This window comes from Ciconia boyciana, chromosome 3 (genome assembly GCF_034638445.1).
Source record: "Ciconia boyciana chromosome 3, ASM3463844v1, whole genome shotgun sequence".
Lineage (NCBI taxonomy): Eukaryota > Metazoa > Chordata > Aves > Ciconiiformes > Ciconiidae > Ciconia > Ciconia boyciana.
Window position 1 is genome coordinate 53,211,655 of NC_132936.1, and position 23,797 is coordinate 53,235,451.

At 44.5% G+C, this 23,797-nt stretch overlaps 1 protein-coding gene across 8 annotated transcripts in view; it reads right to left on the minus strand.

Moving 5' to 3' along the window:
* The window catches only part of FYN (FYN proto-oncogene, Src family tyrosine kinase), a 150,194-nt gene that overhangs the window by 37,065 nt on the left and 89,332 nt on the right, over positions 1 to 23,797 (minus strand). For all 8 annotated transcript variants that reach the window (XM_072855701.1, XM_072855698.1, XM_072855697.1 and 5 more), the window contains 2 exons: positions 4,174 to 4,431; positions 3,476 to 3,572 (listed from right to left, as the gene is read on the minus strand). In XM_072855701.1, coding sequence (XP_072711802.1) covers positions 3,476 to 3,572; positions 4,174 to 4,420 — 344 coding nt within the window. In that variant the 5' untranslated portion in view covers positions 4,421 to 4,431. The remainder of the gene's footprint in view (positions 1 to 3,475; positions 3,573 to 4,173; positions 4,432 to 23,797) is intronic.

Here is a 23,797-nt window from a genome sequence, read left to right on the forward strand (position 1 = left end):
GAGCGAGACACAGCTATAAAGACAATGATCTGACTTTGCTAACAGCACCCACAGCTGCACGGCATAAGAATCCACAGCAACTCATCTCTTTATCACCAGCATGCTTCTGAGAGTGCCGTTTGTATCTAAACCCAAATAATATATGTATTTCTTGACACCTATTATTATTTCAGTGGTGATTAGTAATGTAGCCTTCCAAACGTAGCATAATGGCATAAACAGGCATAACAACCCAGTGAAATCAGGTTTGGTGAGGGCTGGATTTGGACTAGAATATTGAAAACTGTCTCCATAGCAATTATTCTAATACACCCTTGAGACCCTTGAGAGAGCTTATAGAAAAACTGCCACACTGAACACTGTCACAGCCACTGCTAATTTTAAACTTCTATGGGGATAATTAATCTGAAACCCAAAGGCATCAAAAAGCCATCTATCAACATGGAGTTTTAGATAGCCCTTAATGATCACACTTCATTGTCTAGATGCCCTCTCTTGGTCACCTAGAGGAGGTATCTGAAGTAGCAAAGGACTTAGCTGCATTTTCAAATACTTACAAAAAACCATTCTTCTACAACATTTAAATATGAAAAGGTCCACGCAGGACCATCTTATGGTAGTGTTTCACAGGCTTAGCATCAATTTTTCTTGTACACGTGTGTGTACATGGTACTGCCCTTCAGACAATGTGCGTTGTTGTAGAATGTGCAGCTTTAAGAGAAGTTTATTTCGCAGCTTTTTACAGGATGCAACGATTTGGGATGTAGCAATTTGTATTTCACTCTCAGCACCAGATTAACTGATGTTTAACTGCTACCGCTACTAATAAGCATTCCCTTTTCTGTTTCTGGACAGCTTAGAAACTCTTTCTCACTTCCCCTCTCTGTAAAACAGAGATTTGTTCACTAAATAAAACACTATTATCAAACATGGCCAGAGAATTCAGCCTCCTGTAAGCAAGCAGTTACAGAAAATACATTGCCTAAGCTATTACTGGCAGGAAAGGTTGTGTCAAGGTGAGCTCTTACTTTAAATTTTCAACTCCACTTTTTTTAACAGTTTGAAGGAGTATGAACTCTATGCAAAACAACTTGAAAACAGCTGTGATTAGTCAAAAAGGAGATGTTTCCAATTCTACAGTTCAAAAAAGTGAAGAACAAGTAGCTTTTCTAGAGGCTGGCAGCTGACACTATTTTAATACACCTTGTGTGCATTAATATCTCAGGCAAATGGCCCTATCTGTTTACATCCCTAATTTTATCAGCTGAAGTGCTAACCCTTCCCCCATGTGTTGCTGTAGAATATTTCTGAGAGATTATGCCATACTGTGGTGGTTAAATTGTACCATCACATTTCTTCTCCTTGCTGTACAGAGAGTCCACTAGATGGAGGTATTTTATCACATCTAGGGAGGAAAAAAGCAGTCCCGTAGATGATCACACCACCAGGAACAACCCCCTCTGCTTTGACAGAGAAGCTTAAATCTCTCAAAGCACTGCCAGAAAGGAGGAGGAATGCAGACTTTTTTCACAGCTCTTAATTTTAGACACCCAACTAAGGTAGGAGGAGGCTAGTCAATGGGGCTAGCCAGGGTGTGCAGCAGCAGCGCTGGGGATGCAGGGGATGGCTGAGTGTTTCTGAGCCCTGAAGTCAGGCTCTGCTCTGAACCACCCCTGCAGGTACCTCTTTCCCCCAGACTGCCCTTGGTATCATTTCTGACTTCAAATCACAGGGATACCCTCTGTATGCCATTTCAGGCATTGCTGTCCTGAATTTTTAATCCAAAGCACAAATCAAATTTCATTTGTTGAGATCTAAAAAAAAAAAATCCAAACCCCTCCAAAAATTCCAGACAAACTAGTTTTGTGCACATATATACTTTCTGGTTGCAAGCAGCATTTGCAGACTCTTAAAAAAATGGTCTTCTTTCATATCATTTCTGATATAAGTGAAGAGAGGAAACATTCTCACAGAAAAGCTGCTTTCTGGAGATTCCCAGCCTGGCTGTCAGTACTCCAGGAGTGTGGTTAGGTCCGTGTTTATAAGCAGACAGAGCTGACTATGATGGGAACTGAGCTTCTGTAATCCTACAAGAAAATCAGTGGATGCTTGGTTTTTTTTCTCTTAGAAACCTTCCTCCAGGCAGTAATTACCTGCATCAAAATGCATGTACTGCAACTGCCCACACGTGGGGGAATCTCTTTGTTCCACTGACTCCAAGTATGATTGCTCCCCAAGTCCTGGTGAGCACTCCCTGACTTCATCAACTGGCATGTGTAAGGAATTTATAATGTGTGGAATTTCTTCGTGTTTCAAGTTATGGCATAGTTTGTGCAAGGTTAGGAAAGCAGCAGGCAATGTGAACAAAAATGGATGATAGGTTAAAAAAGGGTTTTTTTCCAAGTGCTAATTTAGAAGTAGAGAGGTTTTTAAACTGCTGCTTCCTCTAGAAGTCGTAACTGAAGTTTCTGTGCTTTCATCTACATCAAAGCTCTTCAGCTTCATGGCTTCATGCAATATTCCACAGAATTACCTGATTTTTTTTTTAAATTTTAACTTTAATGCACATTGAGCCAACTCCAACCCTGGAGTTGTTCTATTAAAATTAACATGAGTGGCACCAGGGATGAATTTGCTTCACTGTCACACAGTGTAAGAAAAGAAGATGAGAGCAATATCACAAAGCCTCTACAAAGTGACATACTTGGTTGTTAACCCATTTTTACCTCTACACGATAGCAATACTGAACAGAGCCTTCAACTTTACGTTCTTAGCCAAGAATTACAAGATGTTCAGATATAGGTCAGTAGCACATTAAGTTTTAGATGTTATTTTTAAATTGCTAAGGGATTTTTTTGGGGCAGTTAATAAAATTAATTTTAAGTTGATCATTTCCAGGATGGAACTGTGGTTTTCATGCTAAATGCAACTGTATTTCATGCTAAATGCAACTGTACAATGGTGCATTCTCACTTAACAGAACTTCCTAGCATGTTCTGACTGTATCACCTACCTTTAAAAGGAAAAAAAATGCCTTTGAACTTGGCAGGCGAGTCTGGGTAACGCCTCTTTTGTAAATCAGTATTTAGCTTGTTTCTGTGTAAAGATACTTGCCGCAGATTGCACAAAGTGTTAGTATATGCCTTGCAGAACTTCTGTGACTACTGGTAAAGTACAGAGATGGTACTCTCAGTTCTGAATGTGAGTTTACTGTGAAATGTAAGCAATGAATCACACAATCTAACACTTATTTTTGAAGTAAAGCTGCATGTGGTTGAAGAGTTATTTTTTCAAGAGTAAAGCACTTTGCAAAAGTGCACTAAATGCAGACAAGTAAGTAAGCATAGAGTAAAACCCCTACATACCTTGAATATCCAACATTAGATTTTACTAATAACATAAGCAGACAAATATAATTGTCAACATTATAAGTTTAAAAATACTAAAAAGCATATTCCCAAGCCTAAAACTTACGAGCTATTAAGTATTTGAAATTTTTCTCCTTTGTGAAAACTCAAGTCATCTTCTGTTCTTGCTTCATAGTCATAAAGCGCCACAAAAAGAGTTACACCTAAAGAAGAAGACAGGTGAGTTACACTCCATCACAAAAAAACAGGAGGGAAAGGAGCCTCAAGAGATGAGGTGGCTAAGCCAAATGTAAGCTACTCCAGTTGCTGAGGAGCAAAATAAACTGAAGCCTCCTACTTTTTGGACAACCGTTCTAATCCCTCTGCTTTTATGCAGCCAGTGGGCACACCATCTCCTTCACTCTGTACAGGCATCAGTACTCTTGGTCCGGTACCCACACACAGTGTAGGATCCCAAGCAGGCAAAGGGGGTTTGAAGAGAGAGTTTAGACATAGCCATGCCAAGTATTTCCTGTTAACTACTGGAGGTGGCTCAGACCACACTTTCCATTCCCTGGTAGAGGGATGAGGCAGTCAGTCAGCCAAATTGGGCATGTATACATAATTTCTCACCCCTCAAGTGAACCAGCACCTGCAAGTTAGCAAAGGTAGGGCTGAAGACCCAGCTCCACGCCTACTTCAATTCTTTGCACTATTTCATGAAATAACTCTTCCCGAAAGCAGCATGCTGAGGCAGCCATGCCTCTGCTGTAATTATGTGGCTGATACTCACTAAGAGCACTGAAAGAAGACTTTGAAACTCACCTGTTCCTCCTCTTGTACGCAGCGTCCCTGTATGAGAGGATGAATTGACTCCACCAAACACAGTCAGTCCTTGGCCTCCTGTGGCATGGAAGTTGTTGTAGTTTGGGATTGAAGTCACACCAAAGCTAGGATAGTGCTGCGGAGTGGGATCTGTCCCATAGCGGTAGCCTGAGCTTTGAGTTAAACTGCCATCCCTCTCGTCAGTCAGTTTTGTTGCTTCTTTATCCTTACATTGCACACAGCCCATTATCTAAAATCCTAGTAGAGGAAGGAAAGGACAGGTGTTCATACGTTGATGCTCACCAGATCTCCCCCAAACCCACATATGACAAGGATCAAATTAAGTTCACTGCTCAAAAGTTAAGTACTTTGGAAAAAACCCACAGTGGTTTGAATATAAACAGCAACACATTGGGAAAAGCTCACACAAAATCTTCCTCGCGCTGGTTTCCCATCGAGGCCTGGGGAAGGTGGTCCTGCCTGCTCTCAGGGTAGTGGCAGCTCTCTGCCCAGCCCTGCCAGGCAATGGCTTGCACACAGGTGGTGAAAGGATGAAACCCCTCTCCTTCACCCTTCGGCAGGAGAGCACGACTGGCAGGCAAAGGGCTCGGCCAAGGGCAGCTGGAGGTGTTCAAGTCTGACCCCAAAACATAGAGCGAGGCACTTAGCTCACGGTTTGTGTTTGACGTTGCCAACTACGCAAGCGCTGACTTCACCTAAAGGCAATACCTTTTTCCATTGCTGGAGCTCTGCGTGACAGGTAGAAAAGCAGACACAATGCACTGATAGTTAGCGTAGCAGAGGAAAGCAGGAGGGAGCTCATCAGATGGCACAGCAAAAACAAAAGGAAGCGCCCTTTTGTGCAGTACTGAGCAGAGCGTAAAACCTGCCGGTAGTGGATGGTGAGGCAGTAAAAGGTATACATGAATTAAGAAACTTGAGAAAGTCACGGAGGAATTAACACGTCAAATGCAGAGCGTCTCCAAGTCCAGATCCCGAACAGGAGGAAACGGAGAAGGTACGGCTTGGAAAAGGTTGCGCTGGGTTTTTTAATTCTTGTAACCTCTTGTTTAGCACCCTCATGGGGCACTACCAGGGCCTGGGTTAATCTCTCTTAATTTTAGGTGCCTACCGCTCTCTAGGTGGAGGGAGACGGAGGGTAATTGGCCACATCTTAGAAGCAGCCCTCCGAGGTCAGTCCTATTACCTGATATTGCTTTTCATGTCAGCTCTAACATCTTATAATCCATGTGCTGGTGTTACCAAACTCTTTCCTATTGACTCGAGCTGAATCTAGACACAAAACCCGAGTTTCTGAAGCTGGGCATGGTGAATGTAGGGAATCAGATACTCTTCTGGATGCACCCTTGAGCTGAACCGGTACAGTGACTCTTACATGTAACCTGGCACACAAACAACATACTCTAAACACTGGGGCTGCAAGAAGAGCAGTGACAACAGAAAAATCTTTGAAAAAATTAGAATTACTAGACATACTTTGTCCAGAATATACAAATAGGAAGAAAATGCATAGAACAGAAAATAAAAAGTATAGCGAAGAACTTTTTTTTTTTTTCATATTTCTTTTCACCTTTCAGCCAATATCCGTCACTTAGGGTAAGTAAAAAGCCTATCCTTTTTCAAATATCCTCATTTTTCTGTAGCTGCCAGGCTGGCTATTTTGTATGCCTTACCCCAACATCAACACAGGAAATTGGTTTTGACAAACTCATGGGATTCAGAAAAAGCAGATTCCTCCACTGCTAATGCTTGAAAAATTAAGCAATAGCTCCCTGCTTGTCTGTGACAGTCCACAATCTGGATACCTGCTTCCTAAATCTAATCTGTGTAATTAAAAAAGCCCTTCTGTTGAAGGGTATTTTCTACAATTTGAAGATACTTACAGTTATTCTGCAAGCCTGTTCAGAAAAACAAGCACCATTTTAATGCATTTCCCTGAGCTGTATTGCCTGCAGTTAGCACAGGTCTACCGTCTCTTGCTCTTAGCTTAACTTAAAAGGTGCCCTTTTTGCATTTCTCTTTTTCCTTCAAGGTGCCACATTCGCTCAGCAGAGTTCCCTCACCAAAACGTTTAAGTGTCTTCGCACGAACAGAAACAAGGACTCTCGACTTCGCACTTGTTGCAACAGGTGGCATGAGCTGGGATCCCTCAAGAAACTAAAGTGACAACAGGTCGAGGGAAAGGGGTGTGCAGCCTGGAGGCTGCAAAACACACTGCTGCTGCTGCTGCTGCTGCTGCTGCTGAGGCAGCCGTGCCAGCCCCCAGCCTCTGCTCACCCTGGTAGCTGGGTCGGTGCTGGAGGTGCGGGGTACTGTGCTGGGGCTTGAGGTTGTCCATCCCCGGGAACAGCAGTGACTCCAGGTGAGCCCACAGGGATGGCGATGAGTGCAGAGGTGCCCTGGCCAGCTTTGTACCAGCTGTGAAAAACTGCTTGTGCAGATATCGCTGCTGCTTTTACTCGCTTCAACAGCAGGACGGCCTGGCTCTGAAGACCCCCTCTTTGGAGATGTCACTTAGACGTGAGGTTTTCCGGCTCCTCTCAGAGCCAAGGAGCCCCACGAGCAACGCCAGGGAGCGAAGCAGGACCACAGGGAGGGCGAGGGCCCTGTGGGGCGACGGCTCATCTCACTGCTATCAGCACCGGCAGAGCCCAGGGAGGCTTCGGGTGGGAGGATGAGTCTGGGACTCATGCTGGAACATACGCTTATTCACTTCAAAACAGTTAAGGGATATGCAGGCTTTACTATTTAAAGAAGAATCTCAGCAGCCTTTTTGTTGGCTTGTAACCTTACCTCCCTGTGAAACTCTATCACCTCCTCCCTTTCCCCTCCCAGCTCTGCTTCTCCTCTTATTTTTTCCCATGTGTTTTCACGGGAAAAAGTAGAAAAGAAAATGAAAGAATGAAAGAAAAAAAGAAATGGGAAACATGAAATCTGGCAGAGCAGTGGGGGGAAAGGGGTTTTCTTGTTGGTCATTCACAAACGTTCAGCTGAGCAGGGAAAAAAATCTCCACTGAAATCTGGGAAGATTTCACATACCAACTTACAAGTGCTGACAAGACGGCCCTACACACTTCATTTATGCATTGATGAGGAAAAAGTTAAAACTACAAATCAGCTGCAAAAATAAAATTGTTCAAAACGTTCATTCTGAAAAAAATTAATAAACCAGGAGATGGTATACATATGTCCTGGTAGTTTCAGAAAAAGAATTGTTTGGGGTTTTCTTTTTACTGGAGTGATATGAATAGAAAACCAGTCAATTATTGGTTTCTTGATTTTTGTTTGGGTTTTGCTCCCTTTATCTTTTTGCTGGCAGCGGCAGCACACAGGGAAGGAGAATCTGATGCAAACTGAAAGACTGACAAAAAGGGCTTTTTCTTTCATTTGCCCTTTCCCACTTTGTCACAGTGTCTAGACAATCCGAGTATAAAGACTGCTTGATTGTAGCCTCTTGTAAAATGTGACAGAGGGTGTTACATGTGCGCATCTTTTCAAGCCAAGTCCCTGAAAGTTGTCTGTTCCTGGCTTGAAGAAACCAACATCATGGGGAGTCGGCTAAATGTGAGAGAATACATGTATGCATGTACATGCTTAAAGTGATTTCAGCTAACTCAGGGGTTTCGTAGACAATAAATATAACCTCCATTCAGCATCAGCCTTTGTGTCAACGAATGGATTCCAAAAACTAACCTCCTTCAGTATCACAGAGCAGGCTTTTAATATCCGAAAGTCTCATCTCCCTGCATGTCAGCATTTGGAGCTGTGGAAGGCTGGAGTTATTCAGCCAGCTCTGAGATCACCAAACAAAATCTGGAGCTGTTTTACACCAAATTCTCTAGAGACGAGCACACAACGTTGTTCATCCAACATGCTACACAACTTACAGTAAAGGAACAAGATTTTATTCCATTTCCATTAGGAAAGGCAGCATTTCTCAGATGTGTGAGTTATGGGTCACGCAGCATTATCATAATTTGACACTGGTATTGTTAAAAGGTATGTAACTAGCCTAATTAAAACGAACTTTTCTAATGCAAGCAAGTTGAATTTGTTTATTTTAAAGTTGTGTTTTTATGGGCAATATAAAACATGTGTTTTCATGAAAACATAAAACATTTACATGGTTTTTGAGACTTCCTTAGAGACAAATGAAAATAACCATTATGTTATTTGTCTCCTTTCTTGTCCTTGTTATATTTCTTGGACTGCAACATTTGCATTGCAAGCAATCCAACATCACCCTAACCAGAACAGTAGTTTCCTCCCACATGGTGGAAACATTATTCGACAAAGATACAAAATTAATTACATCATTATTAATTATTTATATAATCATAGCACCTTAATTACTTTCAGTTAGGAAACAGATGAAGGCTAAGGAGATGTTATTAGCACTGTTATTATTATTGTAAATCACCCTCCTTCAGTTTTTCTAGCAGGTTGCTGGTTCTTGATACAAAATGGAAGCCAAGACTGAAATACACGCCAAAGCCAGACATCCACTCCACTAACAGAAACAAAAGCAGTTCTCTGTTAGCTAATCGAAGCCTAGGAGAAGTCCAGGAGTACCAGGAAAAGTCCATTTTTCATACTTCTATTTTAAAGAGAAAAGGTCCAACGTGATATTTGAAAAGCAAAAAGTATTGATAAGCCTTTGCTTAGTCTAGCTTCTGCAGTTGTAAACCATCAGGAAAAGATGGATGGGAGGAAGTCTGGTGTAAATTCACTCCTTCAGAGCATCAGAAGTTTTTCCATAAGATTTTGCAACTCGCAGCTGAAACTCTGAATGACAGTATCTCTTCCGAACCTGCTTTTTTGAGTGTTGTAGAAGAAAGTGGATGCTTAAAAAGTTTGAAGGAGGGGTACAGGGAGATGCGGGGAGACACCAATCTATTCTGCACCCTCCTATCCATGCCATGGCCTCTGTCCTCCAACCCCTTGCCTGGGAAAGAAGACCACCATGGGAGAAGGCTCCAACCTGCCGAAGAGACGGGGAGCGGGTTCAGACCCAGCAGGCTGCGTTCTCCTTCCTCCCCATGGTTTTCTTTGGAATGAAATTTGACAGTATATTTTTAGGAGAACTTCCTTCAGTGAAAGACATGAAAGGGAAAGGCTGGACGACTGGTAACTGTCAACTGTCTTTTTCTGACCAAATCTACAAATCTTGTCTGGAAAGCACCAGCAGGAAAGCTGAGTTAAGAAACAGTTATGTTAAAAGGGGATCAGAAGAACAAAATCCTTGGCTTTTATTCAGGCTCTGTGGTGAACATGCTTGTTAATCAAACCAAGGATTGCATCCAGCATGGCTGTGAAAAATACATTCTCTAAGTGATATCTTCTTGGTGTTTTATGTTTTGCTGAAAGCAGCACAGAAGTATCAGCCTGTGACATCAAATAAGCCAAATTTCATGAGCTACAGTAGGATTTAATATTCAAAATGCCACATTCTGAGTTACTATGAAGATGCATGAAGGACAGAAAAGGCTTTCCAAGAATAAGAACTACAAAAATTTTTAAAAGAGACTTCAGTTTTCTGTGGAATGCCTCCTGAAGGCTGGATAGGGGGAATACTCAACACACAAATTTACCCTGAATTTGAAATATCTTACTTTCCATGCCACCAGTACTAGCTCCCTAGAGAGACACTGATGGAGTACCTATTTTGAAACACAAGCCTGAGACATGTTAAAACCCCCAATTTTCAGAAAAGTCTTGCTCACCCACTTCGACTATTACAAGTCATTAGGAAGGCATTCCAAGTTGGGCAACAAACAGACACTTAAAACTAGTCCTATGTAGGTCAGTAATTCTCGTGCTGTCTGCTTGCTGACCTCTCTTTGACTTACATCTATGCTGATGGGAGCATTTTGGACTTCCAGAATTCATTCTGTGTCAGTTGCAGGCCAACCCAAATTAAACAGATGGAATAAAATAGCAACACTTGTTGCATTATTTTCGTTTATATCTGGGACTTTAGAAGACTGCTTTCATTCCAGCTTGACCAGTGAGTCCACAATTTTTAGGAATCATAAAGCAGGTCAGAAAGATACAAAAATGCTTTAAAATAATTAGAACTGTTGGGTGTTCTTCATTATTTCTCAGGCTTGTGGGTTGCGGGTTACTATATATATACATATAATTTTTATACTAATGGCCCGATCTAGAAAGAATAGAAATTTACTGCAATGTGATAGAACTGGTTCATGCTTAAAAGAGGCTGGAGACTGGGGATTTGTGTAGAATGCCTGCAAACCCACATGTGTACCACACCTGTCATATTGCATTAAAAACGTAAATCAGAGAAGATGCAGTACTACTGCTGGATGTCCTGTGACTATTAAAGATATGCAAAAAATCTCACATACACAATGTGGTATTCCCGAACAAAAGGCCAGAAACACCAGGGCAAAACTTCAAGTCAAGGATCAGGATGTATCAGGATCAATGACTGCATTGAAACAGTGTTTTCATGAGAAAAACAGCACTGAAAAATGCCCGGGCTGCATTCATTTGATTTTTTAAGAGAGTCCTTTAACACTTCATCCCCAGACTCTGCTTTAGTGGGCTGAGCAGAAAAATCTCAGCAGTTTAATTACTTGTTTGTCTGCAGTGGTCAAAAGTCAGGCCAATGCCCAATGTCAATGGACATCCATGGCCAGAGGGGTAGGAAAGGCAGTCTTACATGAACTCCTGCTGCCATACTGCTCTGGCTCAAAGCAAATGCCTTTCACAGTGATGGAGCGCTCTTACTATTGTTTCTTGTCAGCATAAAGTTGCTTTGGAAGTCTTCTACAATGGTGTCAGAAGGGATTCAGGAAAACAAGCAGCTCCTGCTGCCATGAGAAGAGCAGAGCCTGCAAGGAGCTTTGAACTGCCATATTCTGCCCTGCTGTTCCTTCCCATTTACTGAGTGGGGACACGGCCCTGGAAACAACAGCTTCCTGACGCTACAGACAATGATTAAGTCGTAACACATGTCTGCAAAGTACAGCACTGTGCTTGCCTTCCCTCTTTTTCCCCTTTGGGACCTGAACTAAGAGTCAGTTACGAAAGATGAAGGTTTGGGCTTCTTCTTGCCTGTTCAATTTCAGCCAGCCTCGGAGGCCAGGACCGGTGAAGGGAAGGTGTGTGTTGAAGGATTTCCTTGAACTACAACCAGACCCTTGCTTTCTGCCAGAGGTTGTGAGCACAGCTGTCCATGGGGCAGGGCGGGTGGCCACTGAATGCCAGGAAGAAAGAGTGATGAATGTCTTGACAAACAGATCCATCGTCCTGCTGGTGGGGTATGGTCCCTCTCCGGCAAGAGATTTACTACAATCTAGACAATCTATTTATTACAAACTAGAGAGGAAAAAGGAAGTCAGTGTTACAGCCGGGCAGGAGGGACAACCGTGTCCACGTGTGGTGCTTGTTTGAGGGACAGTTGTGGCGGTGGGACTGGCCGGTAGCTGGCTGGTGGGGAGGTCACCTGGCAAGGCCACAAGAAGATGCATTAGCACAACGGGGCTGTTCAAGCAGCCGTAATCAAAAGCTCCTCAATGCAACTGATGCTAGAAGAGGAGACAAACCCTCCAAACTGCCCACAGAAGGACATATCGCCACCCTTTCAGTTTTCTGCAGCTTCTTTGCCAGCTGAGTCTGTGAATGTCATGGCCTCACCTTTTGCAAAAAACAGTGAATTCTCTTCCACTCTCTGTGATACGTCCCTTTCAGCAAAACCAAACCAGAACAAAACACAAGAAGCGATTAAAGCAGAGTCTCACCCTGCAATCTCTTAAAGTAACAGTAACTGAGTTACGCCTTGTACTGTCTCAGGACTTCTATTACTTTAAAAAAAAGATGCCCTAGAAAAATGCAGCACAGGAAGATCAGTTCTGAGGAGAGGTTCTGCGTTTTTTTCTTTTCACACCAACATCCAAACTTCACTTGTAATTTAAAAGAAGCTTACATGTAGCTAACTTGAGAAGGAAGGCCTGCAGGTTTTACGTTCATAAACCAAAGAGCAAGTCAGACTCAAAACTGCACTCAGCATTTCTTTCCTTTTTTTTTTTTTTGTGCTTAAAATGAGTTAAAGGAAGCTTTGAAATTAACAGCTAAAGGCAGCAGCTACACACAGTAAACACACTGCTTACTTTACAGTTAAAACCCCCAAAGGATGGGTCTATCCTTGGTTCTGAGTAACACACGAGAACACCATGTAAATTCAATAGCGTGATTTCAAGCTATGTTCCTCCTTCATCAGGCCGCTTGTGGTAGCTCTATTCACTAGCAGAGAGAAGTGGGCGGATGGTCTGCATAAGCATTTTGAGCTAATGTGCCTAAATTTTAAAGTGCCTTTTAAGTATATAAATTAGAAAACCTGTAGCAAGAGAACAACTGCTGCAAATGCCAGAATCATTTTATCTTGGAAAGAGAAGTGAAACAGCATCTCCACTGATTTCCTCTTTCTTTTCCCCCGTTAAGAGAACAGAAAGATGAAAGCAGGTTGATTCACACTGTTCTGATTTTTTTTCTTTCAATTCTTATTTTTAGAATCTACCCGGGATTAATGAGCGTTCATCTGATCTGCAGTATGGGAGCGGCAAGGAGCAGAATGCAAAATGTGAATCGGGATGGGCAGGGAAGGAAGGGTGGAAAGGGAAAGGGAGCGGTATAGAAGTTTTGCATGCTTGCTTCTTTGGAATATGTAAGACGCATAGAGAAAGATTTTCTCTCAAAAAACCCCATTGCTCCCTCTCCACCCCCCTTTGCCTATACACAAACGAAACTAATCTCTTCTCCGCCTTGTCTGATTTCTGTTTTGTGACTGAAGAACTTGGAGGATGTGACAGCAACGAAACAGGAGCAAGCTGAGTCTCAAATCAGGAGATGATTTACTTTGAGACTATTCCAGACGCCGTTCCCTCCCGAAGGGGCTCTCATTTCACCTAGGTTGCTACTGCTAATATTTTAGAAGTGTTATTTAAATTCCTTATTTGTCCAGTTACATTGGGGAAAAAAATACTCTCCTTCCTAAACAGGAGCAAAAAATTGCCTGTGGCCTCTGCACAAAGAAATCCCCAGTTTTCTCACCATCACCGCAGCTGGCTTCAGCTGCAACGGCAAAGATGCCTACAGGTAGAGACCCCAGACAAGGCGGCAACCACACGGTGACAAAGGCCAGTGAGCAACCAGAGTGCTGAAGGTACTGACTACATCAGTAACAGGAAGACACGAAAAGCCTGCCTACGCTTAAACAGTGCTACTGGCGAGACCTGCTTTCTCAAACCCAGCTGTTGCCACTGTGGTTTCAGTGTATGACAGCTTAATTCTACATGACAGCTTAGGTAAGTATACTGGGTCTAGATGGGGTTAAGTTTCTTCATAGCAGCCCGAACCCTGCTGTGCTTTAGATTTGTGACCAAAGCAGTGTTGATAACACACCCGTGCTTTAGCAATTGCTGAGCAGTGCTTGCACAGTGTCAAGACCTTCTTTGTTTCTCACTCTGCCCCTGCGCTGAGTAGGCTGGGGGTGGGCAAGAAGTTGGGAGAGGACACAGCTGGGACAGCTGACCCCAACTGACCTGTTGTAGTAGTCACTTTAGCATTAGTATCAAGGCTTGTTGAAGCCTTAGGCTGCAAGAATTTTCACCTAGATCCACCAACCGTGCACTGAAGTTTTACTTGGCTACATGAAGGAAGGCCCCCAAAACCGGTGCAAACCAGAAAGATAAGGAGGCTTCAACCTTAGCAGAAGCTGCAATCTTAGAGATAAGAGAAGAATCGGCCCACGGAGAGACAATGAAAGGGCCCAATGAAGAACAGAAAGACCCCAGACCCAAATACTACTATTGGTCCGAACTGCCTCCTGAGGGGAGGGGAATTTAGATTGTAAGGGTATAATTGCCCAGGGATTTCTTTGTTCTGGGTCACTCTCCAGAGGCAGCCAGCTCGAGCTGTTTTCACCCGCTGTACCAATAAATTCGTCTGGCGTACGTCGTATTGGAGACTCTGCTTCGGGAAACCTAGGGTCAAGCCTGAGGGGAGAGGAAGCACCCAAGAGTGAGAGTGTGTGTGAGCGAGGAGTCGAAAAGGGGCACCCGTCAGCTCCGTGGAGCTGCCACTGTGAAGGGACTCAGGTCCTGGCAGTTAAAGTCTCGGGTGGTGTGTGTGCGACTCCCTGAATGGTGTGTGAGTGCTCGGGCAGCGGCTTCTCCTTTAACGTGACCAAAGGGATATTCCACACCATATGACATTGTGCTCAGCAACAAAAGCTGAGTTTTTTGAAAGTAGCCATTGCTCAGAGACTGGCTGAGCATCGGTCTGCTGGTGGGAGGCGGTGAGTGCCTTTGCATCACTTGTTTTCTATTTCCTTCACTTATTAAACTGATTTTATCTCAACCCATGAGTTCTCTTGCTTTTGCCCTTCCGATTCTCTCCCCCATCCTGCTGGGGGGCAGTGAGCGAGTGACTGGGTGGGGGGCTTAGCTGCCGGCCGGGGTCAACCCACCACAGTGAGTAATGTGTAAGAGATGTTCTTCGTCCGGAAAATAACTTCAGAGGCACACAGGTTAAGCCATGTTAACCGGACAGGCAAGAATTGAGATACTGCCTGGAGATTAATTTGTCAGGATTACAAAGATGACACATTACCATTAAGTCCATTTTTAGCAGAGATTTTGGAATCTGGAAAACAAGAGAGTGGGAGGCTGAGATGGTAGTGAAAAACACCCTGGACAATGGGACGTGGAAGGAGCAGGTCTTAACTTGCACTCTCTCTTACAGAAGAGTGGCAGCATTGATGCATACAGTCCTCTGCTGTCCAGCCACAAAGCCACTAAGACCAGTGATTCTCAACGCTGTTTTGCCAAGTACCCTACAAACTGCAGCTCATATTCAACAATCCTGTGCCGCTGCAAGCTGCATCTGTGCCACCAGGGATGTTTTCTAGGAAGTCTGTGGTCCGTGTCTCCTTCCTTTTAACCACACGCAGTCCTTCGTGCCAAAAAAGCTGGGAAATGCCCCTAGAAGCAGAGATAACCTACACAAACCTGGATGGGGCAATGAGCAGAGCAGGAGATGAGTAACAGGAGGGGAATCAAGGCAGAATCCACAAGAATGGGAGGAAAAAGAGAAGCTACTGTCCCCTTCCCTGGCTTCTGCTGAGGACCAGTGACCCACAGCAAAGTCCCTCTGCCTCCAAAGGTGGATCAATACTGCTCAGCTCAGAGTGGACCCTGCAGTATCACAAAGCCCAACGAGGTTGCCTACATTCCACTGCTACCTCAGGGAACTCTAGGAGGTAGTACTGAAACTGATACACATGGACCTATATCCCAAATGGCCTGCTCCTCTCTGTCTCTCTCTCTCTTTCTTTCTGTCTCCCTCTCCCTCTGTCACTTGAAAAGACACCAGCAGCAGCAACAGAGGAACACAAAACAACAATGCTGGACAGATGCCTTCTCTCCTCAATGCATTGTCCTCTGTCTTTGCATCCATGTATATGGTTGTAGGACTGACGAGTTTTCATTTTTGGTGATTAATCCCACAGCCTGCCCTGTCTCTTAGGTGGTTGCACTGCCTGAAGCAGAACATCACAGCCCAGGAGAGAATGAGCCAACAAGAAATAAGGGAGAACATCACATGTGCTTCAAAAGACAGGAGGTGGAGTTTAAAAAAGGGGTGATGGTAGGGAAAATCATGAGGGAAGGTCCTTCTATTAGCCAGAGAGGATGGAGGTTAAAAAAGGATCAGATGCCAGCTAAGGGCCATGAAAAATAGATTCTGCTGGGTTAGTGAGCATTTTCCAAAGGAAGCCAGGAAACAGCTAGAGGACCCTTCCACATTGATCAAAATACCTAAGTATCACTAAGCATATGGTAGATCTATTTTTAAGCTTTATGTCCATGTCTGAGGGCAAGCAGAAGAGAGAATTTGATTTCATCATGAACCTGAGGTTATTACAGATACTGCTCAGGGAATGATCTGCAAGGGATGCTCATGTGGGGTGACTCTAAGCTACAGGTCCAGAACCTGGTCCTTTAGCTTAAAGCTACTGCAATCTCCTCAGCACAGCTATAGGAGGTCCTACTTTAATCCCTCATGGCCTAAGCAGAAAGTCACATTGAAATAATGGACTAAATGGATGCTGTGGATATTTAAGTTAGGTGTCAGGGGAGAAAATCCTTTCTATTGGCAAGGACAGCAAACCAACCTGGAACAGACTGCCTAAGGCAATGTGAAGGCTAGACAAGTATCTGCTGCATGGCACTGCCTCTGGTCAGGAGGATGGGTGAGTCTCTTTCAGTTCAATTTTCTATTACTCAATGAGTGACAAAAACAGCAGACGCAAACACTTTTTAATAGCCCCTCCCCTCAAGCCAGAGGAAGTGTGATTTCTTTATTTCTCTCGCTCTCTCTTTCATTCTTTTTCAACGTTCAGAAGCTTAGGAGAAGAAACTGTACTTAAATCTGGCCTGTGAATGAAGGTACATTTGCAGAGCTCTAAAAACACACCTGAAGCTCCTCTTAGTCACACAGAACAGAGTGTGGAAGTTTGTCCTAGTGGACATCTACTCAACCTAGCATGCAGGATTATCTGCAATGGTGTTCCTTGACCTGTGATCCAGGGAGCACTGGGGTCCATAAATCATCAGGTGGTCCACAGGCTCACAGCACACGCATGACCAAGCAAATACAGATGCACTGGACACAGTGCCAGCATTTTGCTGGTGATGCTTGAGCTCCCCCTCACACTGCCTGCATGCTCTCCCTGGTTTGACTCGTTCTCTGAACATGAAAGTTGAAAAGTACTGACCCAAAGCGCTCCTGAGGATGGTTCCAACCATCCTCATCAGCAGGATGAAAAGAGCAGTGTGTGAGGAAGAGGCGGACAACACAAGTTTCTCTGTTTCTTTGCATTTAAGACACAAAAGGGAAGTGCAGAACTGGATGATAATCTGGAGAAGACAGGCAGGATTTCACTGGAGGTGACTGTTTTGTAATACGCCTCATGGACTACACAACTGTCGACAATTCAGGAGATCTGGAGATCCTATCTGGACTTCCTCCCTGTTTCCTACCACAGGAAGACAAAAAACTTAAGACTGCTGAAGTTAACAACTAGGTGAACAGCACAGGGGACAGATGTCAGCTTTGTGGATCGTGTTGTAAAGAGAAAGTGACCTCTTGATAGGGAACAAATGCACACTCTGCAAGCCAGGCTGGCTAGGGAAATCTGATTAAATAAGCAACCAAAAGCACATTCAGCACAAAAACATGGTTATCAAGCACAACATTAACCAAAGCAGAGGTTTTGATGACCTTTTTCAGTTGCCTATATGCTAATTACAAGCACCTGAAAAACTGGATAAACCCTCTGCCTGCAGAGCAGCAACACAAAATAATACTCCTGAAAACTAATAGCTATATTTAGATTATTAGAATATTAAAAGAAATAGTTGTAACCAATTTAAGAAGTCCAAATGGAAGAGGGAAATTGACAGGCCCTCTATGTCACAAATTATGTCTCTCTGAGTGACTGACAACTTGGAAGTAAGTAACCTTGGATATTTAGGAATCAAGATATACCCAAGGTAGGCTATTAGTTGGTATCTGTGACAGACCATTGGAATCACTGTAGAGCACAGGATGGCAGGCTTCTTCAACACCTATATACAACAAGTATAAAAACCCCCTTGTGTTATCTAGGGCCATTCAGTCTGAACAATTTATGCCGGATACCTTATGTCACTAGCACTAAAACATGACTGTACTTTCCAAAATGCTACAAATGACAAGTTACTAACTACTAATTTAAAGGAAAGATCCCCTTCCTAACCCTGTGAACTAAAGCTCTTGTGTCCTGGTTTCGGCTGGGATAGAGTTAATTTTCTTCCTAGCAGGTGGTATAGTGCTGTGTTCTGGATTTAGGATGAGAATAATGTTGATGATACACCGATGTTTTAGTTGTTGCTAAGTAGTGCTTACACTTGGTCAAGGACTTTTTAGCTTCTCATGCCCTGCCAGTGAGAAGCTGGGAGGGGGCACAGCCAGGACAGCTGACCCCAACTGCCCAAAGGGCTATTCCACACCATAGGGCGTCATGCTCAGTACAGAAACTGGGGGCGTTGGCTGGGGGGCGGTGATCACTGCTCGGGGATGGGCTGGGCATCGGTCGGCGGGTGGTGAGCAATTGCATTGTGCGTCCCTTATCTTGTATATTATTTTATCATTATTATTGTTGTTGTTATTATTATTATTATTTTCCCTTCCTTTTCTGTCCTATTAAACTGTCTTTATCTCAACCCATGAATCTTACATTTTTTTTTTCTTCCCCCATCCCACTGCATGGGGGCAGTGAGCGAACGGCTGTGTGGTGTTTAGCTGCATGCCGGATTATAACCACAACAGTCCTTTTTGGTGCCCAATGTGGGGCATGAAGGGTTGAGATAACGACAGATCTGACCAGAGCGTGTTAAAACAAATTTGTTATAAGCATTCATTATAATAGTTTAGTAGTCACTGGTCACAATGTTGATTTACTTGCTCTCAAAGTTGTTGTATCTGTTCTCAGAGTTGTGTTATGTTACACCTTACTTGCCATATATACTGTTTATCAGTATTTATGTGCTGTTTATCACCTCTGGGAGTTGGATTAAGGTTATCCCTTTACTGTACTGCGTAACACTGGCTTATGGTATGATAAAATTATTGGTCACGAGACCAATCTGGTATTTGTACTCAGCATTGCCATCATCTCTGTACTTCAGGAGCCATCTATCAGAAACTATTAATAATTACACTCTTTACCTTTTCTCCTTGGAGAACCAATCTATGGGGGAGACGGGGGGACACACTGTCTCCCGCTCCTTCATTCCCTTTCTCCTTCAGGCTAGTTACAACAGCTCTTGAGGATTCTGAATATCCCTGGGATGTTCAAACCAGCATGTTCCTATTGCTATGTCCCCTGAATGTGGTTCAGGTCTTGTTTAGGGTTAAACAACTATTTAAGAATACCATCCAGAGATCTACCTCTGCGACAGGCACTGCAGCTACTCAAACCCTGGCGACAGGCACTGCGGTGGAACCAGAGAACCAACCCATGCTGTTATCAGTCACCCCTATACACAAGAAGAAATACACAAGAAAATCAGCTCATTTAGTAAGGGTTGAAGATGAACCAGGGCCATCATGAGAACAGGAGGAGGAAGAGGCAGAACCCACAAATGGAATGGTAACCACCCGATCTCTATCCCTGAGTGAGCTGCAAGACATGTGAAAAGATTTCAGCCGTTGTCCAGGTGAGCACATTGTCACCTGGCTGCTCCGATGCTGGGATAACGGGGCCAGTAGCCTGGAATTAGAGGGTAAGGAAGCCAAACAGCTGGGATCCCTTTCTAGGGAAGGGGGCATTGACAAAGTGATTGGAAAAGGGGCACAAGCCCTCAGTCACTGGAGGCGACTCCCGTCAGCCATGAAGGAAAGGTATTCCCTCAAGGAAGTTGTTATATGTCACCCAGGCAAGTGGACCACCACGGGGAGAGGTGTCCAGTACCTGAGGGAATTAGCCATGCTGGAGGTTATTTATGATGACCTCAACAACGAGCAGTTATCCAAAGATCCAGATGAAGTCAGATGCACATGACCCATGTGGTGGAAGTTTGTACGGAGTGGACCATCACTGCATGCCAACTCATTGGCAGTAATGACCTGGAAAGATGGAGAGGAACCAACAGTGGATGAATCGGCTGGCCAACTCTGGCAATACAAATAAAGTCTGTCTTCCTCCCTATGGGCCTGTGTCTTGGCTGTGGAAAAAATGTCCAAAAAACTGTCCCAGGAGTTCCACCAACTCAAAGAGGATATGTCCTACTCCTCACCTGTATGGACCAGTATCTCAGCCACTAGGAGTAAGCGTCCCTCTGCTCAAGAAAGAGGATGTAGTGGATACACACCACGGGGCACCCTGTGGTTTTACCTGTGTGACCACGGAGAGGACATGAGGAAGTGGGATGGGAACTCTACCTCAACCCTAGAGGCACAGGTACGTGAGTTGCAAGGAAAAACAATCACAAGAGGGGGTTCTTCCAGAAAAATTGCTGCTCCAGTTTCCAGTGAGCAGTTCCCCAGACAGAGTAGAAGGGATGATTTTACTTCCAATCTTAATAAAGGGACTTTTGATTCGCATTTACAAGCAGTGAGTAACATATACTATGACCAGGACTAGAGGGGCCCTGCCTCCAGCCAGGTGGAGGAAAGGGACAAGCAGGTTTACTGGGCTGTGTGGATTCGATGGCCTGGCACATCAGACCCACAGGAGCATAAGGCTCTAGTAGACACCGGTGCACAGTGTACCCTAATGCCATCAAGCTATATAGGGGCAGAACCCATCTGTACTTCTGGAGTGACAGAGGGACCCCAACAGCTAACTGTATTGGAGGCTGAAGTGAGCCTAACTGGGAATGCGTGGCAAAAGCACCCCATTGTGACTGGCCCAGAGGCTCCGTGCATCCTTGGCATAGACTACCTCAGGAGAGGGTATTTCAAGGACCCAAAAGGGTACTGGTGGGCTTTTGGTATAGCTGCCTTGGAGAAGGAGGAAATTAAACAGCTGTCTACCTTGCCTGGTCTCTTGAAGGACCCTTCTATTGTGGGATTGCTGAGAGTCAAAGAACAACAGGTGCCAATTGCTACCACAATGGTGTACTGGAGGCAATATTGCACCGAGACTCCCTGATTCCCATCCATAAGCTGATTCATCGACTGGAGAGCCAAGGACTGATCAGCAAGACTCAGTCACCCTTTAACAGTCCCATATGTCCAGTAAGAAAGTCAAATGGAGAGTGGAGACTAACAGTAGACTATCGTGGCCTGAATGAAGTCACGCCACTGCTGAGTGCTGCCGTGCCGGACATGCTAGAACTTTAATATGAACTGGAGTCAAAGGCAGCCAAATGGTATGCTACGATTGATATCACTAATGTATTCTTCTCAATCCCTTTGGCAGCAGAGTGCAGGCCACAGTTTGCTTTCATTTGGAGGTGTGTCCAGTACACCTGGAATCGACTGCCCCAGGGATGGAAACACAGCCCTACCATTTGCCATGGACTGATCCAGACTGCACTGGAACAGGGCGAAGCTCTGGAACACCTGCAATACATTGATGACATTATCATGTGGGGCAATACAGCAGAAGAAGTTTCTGAGAAAGGGAAGAAAATAGTCCAAATCCTTCTGAAGGCCGGTTTTGCCATAAAACCAAGTAAGGTCAAGAGACCTGCACAGGAGATCCAGTTTTTAGGGAGAAAATGGCAAGATGGACATTGTCAGATCCCAATGGATGTGACTGATTAACAAAATAACAGCTATGTCTCCACCAACTAGCAAAAAGGAAACACAAGCTTTCTTAGGCATTGTGGGTTTTTGGAGGATGCATATTCCAAATTACAGTCTAATTGTAAGCCTTCTATATCAAATGACCCAGAAGAAGAATGATTTCAAATGGGGCCCTGAGCAACAACAAGCCTTTGAACAAATTAAACAGGAGATAGTTCATGCAGTAGCCCTTGGGCCAGTCTGGGCAGGGCAAGAAGTAAAAAATGTGCTCTACACTGCAGCCAGGGGAGAATGGCCCTACCTGGGCCTCTGGCAGAAAGCACCAGGGGACACTCGAGGTCCACCCCTAGGGTTTTGAAGTCAGGGATACAGAGGATCGGAGGCCTGCTATACTCCAACTGAAAAAGAGATATTGGCAGCATACGAAAGGATTCGAGCTGCATCAGAAGCGGTCGGTACTGAAGCACAGCTCCTCCTGGCACCCCAACTGCCGGTTCTGGGCTGGATGTTCAAAGAGAGGGTCCCCTCTACACATCATGCAACTGATGCTACGTGGAGTAAGTGGGTCTCACTGATCACACAAAGGGCTCAAATAGGAGACCCCAATCATCCAGGGATCTTGGAAGTAATTACGGACTGGCCAAAAAGATTTCGGAATATCGCCAGAGGAGGAGGTGCCGCACGCTGAAGGGCCCCCACTGTACAATAAACTACCAAAAAATGAGAAGCAATATGCCCTGTTCACTGATGGGTCCTGTCGTCTTGTGGGAAAGCATCAGAAGTGGAAAGCTGCTGTATGGAATCCTATACAACAAGTCGCAGAAACTGCTGAAGGAGAAGGGGAATTGAGCCAATTTGCAGAAGTAAAGGCCATCCAGCTGGCTTTAGACATTGCTGAACGAGAAAAGTGGCCAGTGCTCTGTCTCTATACTGACTCATGGATGGTGGCAAATGCCTTGTGGGGGTGGCTGCAGCAATGGAAGCAGAACAACTGTCAGTGCAGAGACAAACCCATCTGGGCTGCAGCACTGTGGCAAGATATTGCTACCCAGGTAGAGAACCTGGTCATAAAAGTATGTCACGTAGATGCTCATGTACCCAAGAACTGGGCCACTGAAGAACATCAAAACAACCAGCATGTGGATAAGGCTGCTAAGATTGAAGTGGCTCAGGTGGATCTGGACTGGCAACATAAGGGTGAATTATTTATAGCTCAGTGGGCCCATGACACCTCAGGCCATCAAGGAAGAGGCGCAACATATAGGTGAGCTCATGATCGAAGGGGGGACTTGACTACGGACACTATTGCACAGATTATCCATGAATGTGAAACATGTGCTGCAATTAAACAAGCCAAGCGGTTAAAGCCTCTGTGGTGTGGAGGACAATGGCTGAAATACAAATATGGGGAGGCCTGGCAGATTGATTATATCACACTCCCACAAACCCGCCAAGGCAAGCGCTATGTGCACACCATGGTGGAAGCAACCACCACATGGCTGGAAACATATCCTGTGCCCCATGCCACCGCCCAGAACACTATCCTGGGCCTTGAAAAGCAAGTCCTATGGTGACACAGCACCCCAGAGAGAATTGAGTCAGACAAGGGGACTCATTTCCGAAACAACCTTATAGATACCTGGGCCAAAGAGCATGGCATGGAGTGGATATATCACATCCCCCATCATGCACCAACCTCCAGGAAAATCAAAAGATACAATGGACTGTTAAAGACTACACTGCAAGCAATGGGTGCTGGGACGTTCAAACATTGGGATACACTTTAGCAAAAGCCACCTGGTTACTCAGCACTAGGGGATCTGCCAATCGAGCTGACCCTGCCCAGTCAAAACTTTTATGTACCGTAGAAGGGGATAAAGTCCCTGTAGTGCATGTAAAAAATATGCTGGGGAAGACAGTCTGGGTTACTCCTGCCTCGAGCAAAGGCAAACCCATCCGTGGGATTGCTTTTGCTCAGTGACCTGGGTGCACTTGGTGGGTAATGCGGGAGGATGGGGAATTCCGATGGGCACCTTTAAGGGATTTGATTTTGGGTGAGAATAGCCAATGAATTAAATTGTATGATGTTAATTGATATATAATACTTATATCATCACTTCTGTGGTGGCTATATGCCATATCAATGGTATTAGAGTAAAAATCACCTAGATTAATGAAGAATGAACTTTGATGAACCTGAGCAAAGTGCAGCAGTGATAGAACTGGACAAGTGCAGCGATAATGGAACCAGAACTGGCTTCAGCATGCAACCATCCAACACCAC